The following is a 14,071-nucleotide window of genomic DNA, read 5'->3' as shown; positions in this document are numbered from 1 at the left end:
AGTAACATCCAGAATGAGCACACACAAATCTATGTCAGGTATAGACTGTATAAAGAAGTGGACCAAGGGAGTGTGACGTCACCCACGGCGTTCGGCTCCAGTCAAATGAAGCTCATCGAGGCTGCAGTTAAAGGCAAGAATTTGGAGCAGAGTTTCATATTAGGAATAGGAATTGGTTTAAGGTCAATATAGCAGAATAAAAACGGCAGGATCATGTAGAGTAAGTGAATACGAACATTTTAAGACCAAAATGAAGAGCCTGAAAGCAACAGCTACACAGAGAGGGGCAACGTTAATTAAAGTCAATGGCGAATAGACGGTGCGCTAAAAAGTAAAAAAAAAAAAAAAGGCCCACTATATCTCTTAACTTATACCCAGATGAAAACAAAAACCATATACGCATAATGAAAAATAAAATAATAATAAATGTACAAAAAACTAAAACAAAAACACAAATTAATAATTACATAAATAAATAAAAATAAATAAATATAAATATACAAAAAAAAAAAAAAAAAAAACTAAAATAAAAATACTAATAAATAAATAAATAAAAATGTAAAAATACAAAAATAAAAATGCAAATAAATAAATAAATACAAATAATAGTAATAAATGTAGGAGGGCTTTTCTGTACGGGGTGTCCCAACAAATTTGACATCATTACGCAGGCCAATAATTTTGCCAATTCTTGATGAAATAGCCTAAAATTTTCACAGAATGTATGGAACCTAACAAGATTTTATATTTAAGGTTTTATTTTTGTTCTGTTTTCATGTTGAGCCGTTCATTCCCAAAGAGAAGTCATTTTGTGTCTTGGAATCTTACCCAAGACTGTGCAGCGTGGCTTCAATGCAAAATTTGGAAAAACTTCATCAACTGGCAAAGAAATTTGGGACTTGCTACCAAAAATTTTAAGAGTTTGGCTGATTATACTGGGCTAAAGGATCTAACACCAACATCAACGTCAGAAAAGAAAATTGAGCAAGTTCGTGAAAAACTCTTGCAAAGCCCCAAGAAGTCCGTAAGGAGAACAAGTTTGGAAACCCAGATTCCTCGAAGTCTGAAGATGTGGACTAAGGGAGTGTAACGTTACCCATAGCGTTCGGCCCCAGTCAAATGAAGCTCACCGAGGCCTGCAGTTATTAGGAGTGAATTTAGAGTAGAGTTCCATATTAGGAAGAGGAATTTATTTACAGAAAAACTGATATAAAATGTTCGTATTAACCCGCTCTACATGATCCTGGTGTTTTAAAGACCAAAATGAGGAGCCTGACAGCAGCAGTTACAAAGAAAGATGTGACGTTTTTTTCAATACAAAGTGAATTGGAGCCAGAGGTCGATGGAGCCGGAAGCGCCCCCATGCTCACTTCCTAACTTAGCCCATTTCTATATACAGTCTATGATGTCAGGACACACATTCTCCTCAGTCCCATGCAGATTGCACTGACAATGATGGACATGTGATGAAGACAACAGTCAACAACAGTCAACATATGTCAGACGTGGAGAGATGTCGTAGTGTGTCACCACAAATGGAACCTAAACGCAAAATCGTCACGGCAACAGAAACAAACGTCAGTGAGGCTAATACCTGATCGCCTTTTGTGCTGTTTGGGTAACGTATAAGTACCTTTATACATCCCTTCAAGAGAGTAAAGTAGTGAACAAGTTAAAACATTTGTAGGGAACAGGAAATAACTACTAGAATATGTAAACTGCTCTGTGAAATGTGTTTAAAAGTCCATATTACACTATTTTCTGATCTACAGCATGTTATAACGTTGTTTCCTCTTCTTGGGTAGAAGTGCTACTTGGACGTACAGAGATTGTGCAAAATTGTCCAGTCTCAAATACAAAGTTGAAAAAGCGAAGGGCTGAAATGCACTGGGGTTATTTTAACTTTATCTGCCATGTGGTATTAAAGGCTTCTAATTATTTTGTACTTTTTGAGCGCCTCAGCTTTTTTAACTTTGTGTTTTATACCTGGAGTTGTGTTTTCATTTCTTTCACACGTTTAATACCAAAAAATCCTGCATATTTAAGTTATTTTCTCAGACTGGCCATACCAGCTTGTCACAGCCTGATCTCGTCAGATCTCAGATGCTCAGCAAGACCGGGCCTGGTCAGTACTTGGATGGGAGACCGCTGGGAAAATCAGGTTCCACAAGGGGGCACCAGTCACAAAAACTGTCATTGTGTCCTTAGGCAAGACACTTCACCTACATTGAAAATGAATAATGCTCTGTAAAGCGTCTTTGTGACATATGTCTGTGAAAAGCTCTATAAAAATAAAAAACTTACTTAACAGAAAATGTTCTGTTCCACCGTGTGATGTCATGTGGTGATGCAGTAAGTGCTCCACTGTGTTTTTAAACATCATGCACCTTGGAAAATGGTCAGTTTTTTATATAGCGCTTCTCCACCTTCAAGGCACTCAAAGAGCTTCACATCAAGGAACCGCTCTCACACACACACACACACACACACCAGTGTACACAGACACTGGGGGCAAGATGGGTTAAGTGTCTTTCCAAAGGATACAACAGCGTTTATCTGTCGGAGCTGGAATCGGAACCTTCACTAGAATCATCTGAATAATTTCAGCCCTGGAATTGCCAATCTCTACTGAACAAACAGTAAAACGTCGCTGTTAACTTTAAAACTACCACTACATGACATCACAAGGTGGAACAGAGCATTTTGAGCTTTGGAGATGTAGACAGACTGATAATAAAGAGTTAGTCAAACATGTGTGAATGAAACAAAACGCCAAACACAACTCCAGGTCTGTTTTCGAGGAGTTAACAACATTATAACATGTCTTAAATCTCCCAAGAATCCATTTTGTGTAATATAAGACCTTTAATAATTGCTTTTGGGTTGTTAAAATAGTCAGAGACAAAATTGCTTGCAAAATTGAGCAGTTTTCTTTTACTTAAACGTAGTATTCTCAAGGCACAATTTTCAATATTCAGTACAGCTATATAAATGCCGATTGCCGACGACAATTACAGCAATCTGAAAGCTTTGGGATGGTTTACATGAGACTATGCAGCTTGGGTTATGCAAGTCTAATCATCAAAATTATTTCTCCCTAAAGAGCGCTGAATACTGAACAAGCTTCAAATAAAAGATAAAATGTGGTTTCCAATGGGGATCTGAAACAGTTTTTGGAAATGACTCAAATGAATAGTGTTATGAAATTGTATGTTTTTTCTTTTTCTCCAGAATGGCCATTTTGTGTAATCTTCTGTGGTTAGAATAATGGTCAGATTACATGAAACAAAAGATGTATAGATGTGGTTACCTGCTTCTCCTCTTAAGGCTTTCTCCACAGCTACGCCCCGCTCCTCCAGCTGCCTCTGCTTCTCCTCCACCTGCTCCAACTGTCTCTGGATGATCTGAGGAGACACAAAAACTCAGGTTACATATATGTACTCTCCAAAGTGCGTTAAAGAGCCCATATTATGCTATTTTCTGATCTAGGTCATCAAAACATACCTGGAGTTGGGTTTTGTTTCATTCACACATGTTTAACACACAAAACTTGCGTATTTAGGCTGAGTTCTTCTCTCAAACAGAAAATACTTTGTTCAGTTTTGATGTGGTAAGACATAGGGATGTAGTGGTACATGTATTCGTGCCAAACTGTTTCGGTACGGGATGTTCGGTTCGGTGCAGGGCTGTGCACGAGTGAATTTGCGCAATTTGTGTGTGTTTAGACTCCGTCACTACATGTGCAGCTACACGGAAGGATCGGCTCTTTAATATTTACGAGGGAGCATGTTCGTGATTGGGGTGGCAGTGTTTCCCGCAGCGCTTTATAGTTAGGGTGGCCGCCTTGACTATGATAATTTACACACAAAATTTTCAAATTGAAAATAAATGTCGGCTGCAAATATGTACCTTAGAGCAGTTTTGTGATGTATAAAACATAAAATGAATAAAATAGACTCATGAAATAAGGCATAGAAAAATGTAAATGTATCCAGAATAAACTATATATCCAGCTGTTCTACAATCACTATAGTTAAAAAATAAAATAAATGTACTTTTTTATATACAAAATATCCCAAAATAAACGTAAATGAAGCTTCATAGTTTCAACTCGGTTATATGAGTTTGGAGACACGTTTGACACACAAATCGTGATAAAAATTCAATAAATTGCACAGCCTTAGCTACCTTTCATGTTTAGTTCAATAGAGATAGGAAATTCCATAGCTGAAATTAGCTGAAATTGTGTTAATTAAAAAAGTATGAATGAACCAAAACACAACTCCAGGTCTGTTTTTGATTAATATTCATGAGGGAACTTGTCCGTGATTGGGGTGACAGTGTTTTTCACAGCGCTTTATAGTTAGGGTGGCCACCTTGAGAACAATTGCCCCCCATCTTGACAATCATTGTTAGTGCTGCGCTTTACTTTTTGAAAAGTTTTCTTTACTGTTTACAAGGAATTTATTTATTATAATATTTCATACATTTGTTGCTTATTTGAGAATATTATATTTAACTTATTAGTATTACAAAGCAGCACTTTGCATTTATTTTATTTTCCCGTTTGTATAATGTTATTGTTGGTTTAATAAACACAAATAAACAACAAGCAAATGGTTTTGTACCGAAAATGAACCGAACTATGACTTCAAAACTGAGGTGCGTACTGAAACCATCACACCCCTAGTAATACAGGAAGTGCTCCACTGCATTTTTTAACTCCATACACCTTCACTAGAATCATTTGGATGATTTCCGCCCTGGAATTGCCAATCTTTACTGAACTAAACGTAAAAAAAAAATCAGTTAACATGAAAACTAACACCATATGGCATCTGAAGGTGGAGCAGAGCATTCTGAGCTTAGAAGATGTAGACATAATAATAAAAAGTTACTCAAACATGTGTGAATGAAACAAAACACAACTCCAGGTGTGTTTTTGATGAGGTAACAACATTATAACACGGTGTTAAAGCTCACAAGAGTCCATTTTGTGTAACGTAGGGACCTTTAAAGTACAGTGTAAGCGTTCTCAGTCATTACCAACGATTCTCCGAGACGTTTTAAGAGGCCATCTGGACAACAGCTTCATTGATGAAACAATTTGGCCTAATTAAAGAATAAATATTGGGCTGGACACGAGGGGTGCAAGTAATTAAAAAGCAACTGGATATGGGCCAAGTGTGACCTGTATCAAATTCACTTAGTAACTTTTACCAATAAAACGAGTGTGAAAATAAAAGCACACTTAAATGACTTTATAATGGCAGTGCAGCAGGCCTATGGTAATCTTCATAATGGTGATGAGATGCGTGTAGTTTAGTGAGTCTGAACTTAATTGAGAAAATGAGAGGGTTTTTCAGATTTGCATAATTAAAAAGACACAATCTCACTACTGATCTACCACGAAATGGATTTGGTTTGTATGGATTAAACTTATTTTTATAGCTTTTTTTTTTTCCAACTAAAGCTGTTTCTATTAATACAAAATACCTTGACAAACATGTATTTTTATTTTGAGTGGGATCGCTTCTCCACAGATTAGACCTGTAACTTGGCCTGGTATGTTTAATGCCACAGTCTGGAACATTCCAACTGAAGGAATAAGATCTTCAGGGAGACATTTGGCAAGTGGACCCTCTGCCGGAAAAGTTGAAAGGTCTTTTATTACACAAAATTTACTCTTGTGAACGTTTAGCTGTGTTATAATGTTGTTACCTCCTCAAAAATAAACCTGGAGTTGTGTTTTGTTTCATTCACGTTTGAGTAACTCTTTATTATTAGTCTGTCGACATCTCCAAACCTCAAAACGCTCTGTTGCACCTTGTGATGTCATGAAGCTATAGTTTCCAAGTTAACAGCGACATTTTGGGCTGCTTGATTATGGAAAAAAATCATAATCATGATTATTTTGATCAATATTGAAATCATGATTATTCAAACAATAATTTTTTAGTTACACAATGAATTTATTCAGCATTTGTCTCTCTCTCTCAAAAAAACACTTTGTTATTGGTAATTTACACAAAACTTTCAAATTGAAAATAAATATAGGCTACAAATATGTACCTTAGAGTAGTTTTACGATGTATAAAACATAAAATGAATAAAATATACTCTGAACTTAAAAAAAGGAATAGAAAAACATAAATGTGTCCAATCTCTATATTTAAAAAACATAATTAAATATAATTATTTATACAAAAAATATCCCAAAATAAACTTTGTTAAGATTCATTTCAACTTGATTATATGAGTTTGGAGATCGTCGTTTGACAAACAAATAGAAATCGCGATCAAAATTCAATTCATTGCACATCCTCAGCTACCTTTCACGTTTAGTTCAATAGAGTTTGGAAATTCCAGAGCTGAAATTATCCCAGGGTAACCCCAGGTTTGACTACCCCAGATTTAAGACTTTTTAAGACCACTTAAATGAAAATTAAGACCAACATCACACCCATTATGCACCCGAAAAACACCAGATCCAATTCTAATAATGACCAACCAACTTCTAAATCTAGAATCTAAGAGCCACTGTGGATTAAACCTTCACTTCCCCATGATCCATCCAACGTCTTCCTCCACTCTACTGATGGTTTACTCATTGCCACCGGTGCCAGAAACGAAAGTATTGTTTGGGCATTTTCCAAATTAGATGTCTAGGCTAATGAAATTTAAGGCCTTTGTGAAGAAAAATAAGATTTGGACAACATACTTTAAGACTTTTTAAGGCCTTAATTTAGGAACATGATGTTTAAGATCTTTTTAAGACTTTTAAGACCCCGCGGCGACCCCGAGTTCAAATGATTCTAGTGAAGTTGTACCAAGTTTAAAAACACATTGGAGCTCTTCCTGTACACAAACCCATGACATCACAAGGTGGAACAGTGTGTTTTCTGTTTGAGAGAAGAACTCAGACCTAAATATGCAGCATTTGTTTGTTAATTAAACAAGTGTGAATGAAACAAAACACAACTCCAGGTCTGTTTGTGACGAGGAAACAACATTATAACATCGATCAGAAAACAGTGAAATAGTTTAAGAATAAATCCATAATAAAATAGTACAATCTGGGTCCATATTTAAAATATTAAAACCACTAACGTAAAAAGAGACTAGATAAATTGCCACTTCTGTTCGCTGCTATTTAATAAAAGTCCATTGGAGTATAATATATGATTTAAAATGAATTAAACTGGCAGATCTGCACATAAAACACTGTCTATAGAGGCCATATAGTGACTTTGCGCACTAGGGTTGTATTTCGTCTCCTGCTTCTTAAATCCTTGTTTAGGGCCCGAGCCTGTATCAGTGATGAGCAGCAGGGGCCAAACTACAACTTGTGTTTGGACTCTTAAAATAGCGTCTAAAAAAAGAAGGAAAACTCCGGCCGGTGAACCACAAACTCGGGGAAGGCGGGAGGAGGCAGGAGGGGGTGCTGAGTCAGTGGAGCCAGAGCCAACTGCAAAGGTACAACATCAATCACAGTGGATTTCAGACTACGGAGAATTTGGCCAAGAGTATAAGTCGCACTAAAGCAGCCGTGAACAGAGATAAACTGTTTACTTAGATTTTAGTTTATCTTCCCATTTACTCATTTCAATCAATCCAGCAACGAGACTGTGTGTAAGTTCTTAAAGCTCCTATATTACGCAAAATGGGCTCCTGCTGTGAGTTTTTAGCCATGCTACAACTTTACTACCTCATCAAAAACACAACCAGATTTGTATTTTGATCTCCAAACCTTGTGTTGTTATATAGTGTCAGTTTTCAAATTAATGACTACCTTTTACTTTTTGTTTAGTAGACTAGAGATTGGCAATTCCAGGGCTGAAATGATCCAAATGATTATGAAGAAGAAATGTGTTAAACATGTGTGAAAGAAACTACCGTATTTTCGGACTATAAGTCGCACTTTTGTCATGGTTTGGGTGTTTCCTGCGAAACACTCCAGTGCGACTTATACCGTATTTTCTGCACTATGGGGCACGCCCTCCAACCCTATCAAAAAACGACCGCACACCCTGCAATCCAGAGCGCCCTATACACGAATCCACTCAGGTGTCCCTGCACGACTTCAGTAAACTACAAAGCTGCACCACCCACAGCGCACGCAAACACGCACGGAGCAGATGTCGCGATAATCACTCCACACGGACAAGAAATGGAACGGAGGAACGAACCGAAAAAGCAAGCGCCATGTGCCACTTCTAGACACAACTGAACAACTGAGTCACTGCAAACGCGCCGACAATTCAGTGGTCCCAGACAGCACCCTCCCTACACGCCACAACTGAACAAAGCCCAGAGTCACTGTGAACGTGACAAACAAAGTCCCACTGACCCATCCAACTGTTGTGTTTCGTTTAAAGTCCGGTGCGGTTTATTTGTTAAAAAAGTTTGAAAATAGATCGTGGGCTAAAAGCTAGATTAGGTAGAGTTGGCGGAGTTGCTCAGAAGTGACACCAAGGATAAAGAATTCACTGGATTTAGTGATTTGGAGTGAGATGGAGAGTTTGGTAAACTTGTTCTGTTGTTTATGTTATAGTGAAGAACTGAAGAACTGTTCATATGTGACATGAACAGTTTGTTGTTCTCTGTTCTATTGTTTTTACTAGAGATGTAACAATAACCGAAATACTGTGATATCGTATCGTCAAAGTTCTGACAATAATATCGTGGCCCAACACAATATATCAAATTACAAGTTTCTTTGCTTAAATTGAGAGTTATGTTTCAGCAATAGCTTAAAAAAAAGACAGACGGAACTACAAAGACCATGATCCTTTGCTCCATTTCAGTACAGACTACAAGAAGAAATAACAGTTTTAAGTCTTAGTTCTTTGGATTAAGTCTTGTCAAGGCATTTTAAGAGGAAAAAGTAACATATTCACAGTTTTGTAAATAAATACATATCGTACAAAGAGATTTGGATTTTGTTACATCCCTAATCATGAGTCTCCACACTGTATCGTGAGCTTTCCCACAATATCGCAATAAATATCGTACCTTGAGACTTGGATATCGTTACACCCCTAGTTCTTGGATTTTATAAAAATTAATTTCTCCCCAAAAATGCAACTTGTATATGTATTTTCTCTTCTTCATTATGCATTTTTGGCCGGTGCGACTTATACTCTTGAGCGATTTATAGTCCGGAATAACATTATAACAAAGATTAGAAAATAATGTAATATGGGTCCTTTAAAGTTGTACTATGGAACTTGTCTTGGTCTACCAGCTGCTTGTCTCCATGAAGCTGTTATTTACCAAAATGTTCCACAGTATGGCAATCAAATATCACCATGGAGATGAGACCAGCCTGCTCACAGATAAATGGGTTTATACTGTGGAATATTCTAGGCTAAAACAATAACATCTCCACGGAAACAAGCAGGTGCAGACCCATGGAAGTGTAATAAGATTTTGAAGATGAACCAAAGGCGGCGGCGGCGTGTGGTTTGACTTGTGTTCATTGGTGCACGATGCCAAAGCGCCCCACGTGTGCGACAACGGTGACCGCATGAGCAAGTCCGACCAATCCGAGCGGCGCCGGTGGAGAGGAGCCAGCGCGAGCACAGAGGGGCTCAGAGCGGAACTGAGCCAAATCTTACAATACAAACTTTTAGGCTATGATTCACTGTTTTTATCTTTCCTCTGTTTTTATTATTTGTATTATTTGTTTATTGCTCTATTCACTGTAATAATATGTGTTCGGTAAAGTGTCTTGTATTATTATTGTTTAATTTATGTTGTAAAATACAGAAGAATCCTACAAAATCCGACCTTTGTGAAAGCTGTGGATGAACACGGGTTGAATTCCTCAAAAATGCATCGTGCTCTGTGGTCAGGTTAGGGCACGGGTCTCCAACCTTTTTTCTCCAGTGAGCCAACTTTACGAAACAAAATGCCAGAGAGCTACAAATTTCTGCAGTCACGGAGAAACTGAGTAAATATAAGAGCCACGGCGAGCCTTAGATGGGGAACAGTTAGATGCTTATAAAACATAAACCACTATCAATTTATCAGTGCACCAAGTTAGACATCAAAATAATACATTTACAACGGCAATTAATCAAATTTACTTATTACCCACAATACATAAAATTCAGAAATCCATTGGCGAGCTACTTGGAACGGGGTGGAGAGCTACTGATGGCTCCCTAACTACAGGTTGGAGACCCCTGGTTTAAACCAGACGTCCTGAAAAATTCAGGAAAGTCCCAAAATCTAAGCTGTTGTCCCTAACCTAAATGTGCTCGAAAATTATACTCAAACAGAATACTGATTACCGTATTTTTCTGGCTGTAAGTTGCAAATTTTTTCATGGTTTGGATGGTTCTGGAACTTATACTCCAGTGCGAGTTTTGGAGTGAGCGAGAAACTTGTAAGGGACTGGCAGCAAGCGGGAATGAAGAACACAGCTTCATGGCAACCGGTTGGGTACTTTCCACAAAGTCACTGCATGGATGGGCAAAGCCTGGACTTCAGTGACACTGAAGCCATCCTGTCGGGATTCAGAAAGGCCGGAATAATTCTAACTGGAACTGATGCTGAGTCTGACAACAGCGACACAGAAGAGGAAGCGGCGCTCTGTTTACCTCTGGAGGTCACGGAGTTGCTCAAAAGTGACACCGAGGATGAAGAATTGAATGGATTTAGTGATTTGGAGTGAGATGGAGAGTTTGGTAAACTTGTTCTGTTCTGTTGTTTATGTTATAGTTATTTGAAGAACTGTTCATATGTGACATTAACAGTCTGTTGTTCTCTGTTCTATTGTTATTACTAGAACTTGACTTTCAAGATGAAATGTCGGTTCCTGGTCTCCTGGTATAAAATAAATTTCCCCCCAAAAATGCAACTTATATATGTTTTTTTCTTCTTCATTACACATTTTTTGGCTGGTGTGATTTATACTCCAGAGCCACTTATAGTCTGAAAAATATGGTAGTTATTTTCAGATAAACATTAAAAACTGTTCGTAGGTTGAGTCGACTGAATGCAGCTGCTGACGGTTTCTAAGTAGCTGCAGCAACCGGACAGTGAATGTACAGGCAACACAACAACCAGCAGGGACTAATTGGTCGCGGGCCGGGCATGTTTGCATTGTTATTTTTCCACGATGACATTTTGAGTTCATGATTTTTATGTTGTTTTCTTGTGGCAGAAATGTTAATGAAAGCCTTGAATAAAAATATATTTGTGACAGGTTTGTAGATTCATCTTTTATTATTGTCTATGTATCATCAGCGAGTTCCTCCTTCAAAAAAACATCCCAGATTTCAGTGCTTTTTGGGAGAATAGGAGGGTTTCAGTCACGTGATCACGATGACCCAACGAATTTCAGGTGGAGGGCAGGAAGTGAAGACAAACACGACAAACACGGCTCTGGAGAACACAGATATGGAGAAGAGTTCTTTTTGTAAGGGTTTAGAACCAGTAGCAAGGCAAAAGCACGAGCAGTTAGTCGACAAATATATTGGACGTGACCCCATCTTATTGAAAATGAGAGAATTTTCGACCGAAGTAAAAGATTTGCCGACAATCGAGGCAGAGGATAACACGTACTACCTTGTTCTCCAGACATCGTTCTACACCAGACAACAGATGAAGGCGTACAAAAGTTTGGAGGCTTGTAACTTTTTTGTCAGTGGATGGGTCCACAACCTTGGTCCAAAACGCCTACGTGATGATTGTCGTTTGGTCTTCGCCAGGGTGAGTGTTTCTCTTATTTGTGTATAGACTGTTATGGAAAAACTGCAGTGTATCAGCAGTAACCGATCTATCCCAACTATTTAATGTCAACAAAGGTCGTTAGCCGTTAGTCTTTAATGATTTGTTCATGTTTAGGTAAACCACAAAAAACAATTTAGCTTTGAAACATACCTTTGACGAAGTGGTCACTGCAGACACGAGCATTTGCGGATTCTGCTCCCGAGCACATATGTAGGTTTGTAATCCACTTTTTACGGTGTTGTTCTGTCAGCTTTTCCCATTTCTGACCTTTGCGTACGACTATCTTCGGCACTCTAAAAAAATCGCTTTTACTTCTCTCGGTTAGAATGATTAGCACAGCCGTAAACTACACAACACATCGGCATTTTCCAGACAAAGATGCAACAGTGTTTCACTAGCTTCCTCCAGTCAGTTCACTTCCTGCCCTCCATCTGATTTCGCGCGCTGACAAACGTAGCCCTGTGACGTCACGTGAAACCCAGCTATTCCGCCCCGGGAGCTGCAGTACCTGGCGCGGCCACTCGTCGATCTCCTCAGGCCAGATGCAGAAAGTCTTACCCAGTTCTTATTATAGATCAATGCGCAGACCCCCCACCAGAAATGTTACACAGTGGTGCTTTAAACCACATCTCAAGCGTTCTACGGGGACAGATCAATAAAGGTGCAGTGACTCAGGTTTCGCAGTTGGAGTCTTACTTGAGCTCGGTGCAGCCTCTTCAGCTCCTCCTGTTTCGCTTGGCGTCGTGCAGCTTTTTGGACTCTTCGGGTGATTTTGGCATTCAGCTCCTCCTCCGTGTAGGTTTTCTGGTGGAGCAACAAAAACACAGCTCTGTAAGGTTTTATTTAAGTGTTTCTCGCTCTCGGATTTGGTTCCTTGAGGCACTACAACAGCTAATGGAGAGAAAGAGGTTGGAACCTAATTACAGCCAATCACATTTACTGAGTTTTTTTATTCCGCTTGGATTACAAATGGACTAAAATGGAAATCGGTTTGTAAAATGAATTCAAATAAATGCAAATTATTATAGAATATATCCATTAAGCAGAATATAGCTTACACATCTGTATCACATTGTACAGGTTTTTCACACAATAACATTTTTTCATAATTAGAAATAAAATTGCAGAGTGTAGACAGAATGTGATGTCCTCGCTTTTATTTGTGAGGACGCTAGGGCTGCAACTAGCAATTACTTTAGTAGTTAAATTGCATTTTTAAACAAAATAAAAGTAGAAGAATTAAAGCTTCTAAATTGAGGACAATTATGAACTGGACAATTAGAAATTAACTAACTCATTTTCATTATCAAAATATGTTTATTTTAAAGGGCCTATATTACGCATTTTTGAGCTTTTATCCAGGTTATAATGTTGTTACATCCTCAAAAACATACCTGTTTTTATGGAAGATAATTTATTCCATCAGATATACTGCTGAATTACTCACTTTGACTTTCTTTTTAATCTGAAAAAAGATGATTATTTTTATTCTGAATTTTAGTTGCTGAAATGTTAAGTTTACTTTTTCAATATGTTTCAAATTCTAAATAAAAATTTCACCGCATATATTTTCCAGCCCTCAAATTTAACAGTCAAAATTCAGAATGTAACCCTGCGTTCAATTATCCTTCCAAATCAGTTTTCCGTAGAAGTTGCCTAGCGACACGCGTGACACGCCCCTTTTCCTGGGACGGCGCGACTCGGACCTCGGTAGAGGAAAAAGTTGAATGAGCAAGGATTCCGAGTCTGTGACGTGTAAATATGAAGTGTTTTCATTGTGTTTGGACACTTTGGAGGTTAAAATGACATCACTCATATTACTGCAGTACATTACAGCGTCTGAATCACTGCCTGTGGGTTTGGGAGTCGGTGTTTTTGTTGAGGCCAATATTGAACAAATACTTGATTTAACGAGCGTTAACGTCCCTAAGGTTGTAACAGAAGAGAAATCATAACATAAAATGAAGAGCAAATTTCAAAAAATAAAGTGGCAGCATTTTCATAAAATAAGAGATAATAATACACTTCAAGCTCGGACCCGACGTCAAATACGAGGTCCAAGTGGGAGTCGGAAGATAATCAAACGCAGGGTAAATTTCGCAGTGAAAAATGAACAACAAAGATCTAAGATGCCAAGGCAGAAGCAATCGATCCTGTGAGCGAGGAGGACAGAGGCTGTTTCCTATTGGCCATTTTCCTCTGTGGTTTACACTTAAGAAATAAAATAGAGGAGGTTTTGATGAGGCTAATTCTGACTAAACCTACTAAATTAGATTAGATCACTTTGGATCAATTGCTTCGGTTTTGGCACCTTGGATTTTTCCAGTGA

At 38.2% G+C, this 14,071-nt stretch overlaps 1 protein-coding gene across 3 annotated transcripts in view; it reads right to left on the bottom strand.

Annotated features, from left to right (window-relative positions):
- mical3a (microtubule associated monooxygenase, calponin and LIM domain containing 3a) overlaps positions 1-14,071 on the bottom strand; it is a 203,302-nt gene that overhangs the window by 36,040 nt on the left and 153,191 nt on the right. For all 3 annotated transcript variants that reach the window (XM_055155999.1, XM_055156000.1, XM_020941178.2), the window contains 2 exons: positions 12,439-12,546; positions 3,311-3,404 (listed from right to left, as the gene is read on the bottom strand). In XM_055155999.1, coding sequence (XP_055011974.1) covers positions 3,311-3,404; positions 12,439-12,546 — 202 coding nt within the window. The remainder of the gene's footprint in view (positions 1-3,310; positions 3,405-12,438; positions 12,547-14,071) is intronic.

Source organism: Boleophthalmus pectinirostris, unplaced genomic scaffold, assembly GCF_026225935.1.
Source record: "Boleophthalmus pectinirostris isolate CB_2022bp ecotype Guang Dong unplaced genomic scaffold, ASM2622593v1 HiC_scaffold_2, whole genome shotgun sequence".
Lineage (NCBI taxonomy): Eukaryota > Metazoa > Chordata > Actinopteri > Gobiiformes > Gobiidae > Boleophthalmus > Boleophthalmus pectinirostris.
This window is presented reverse-complemented; position numbering and strand designations above follow the sequence as displayed.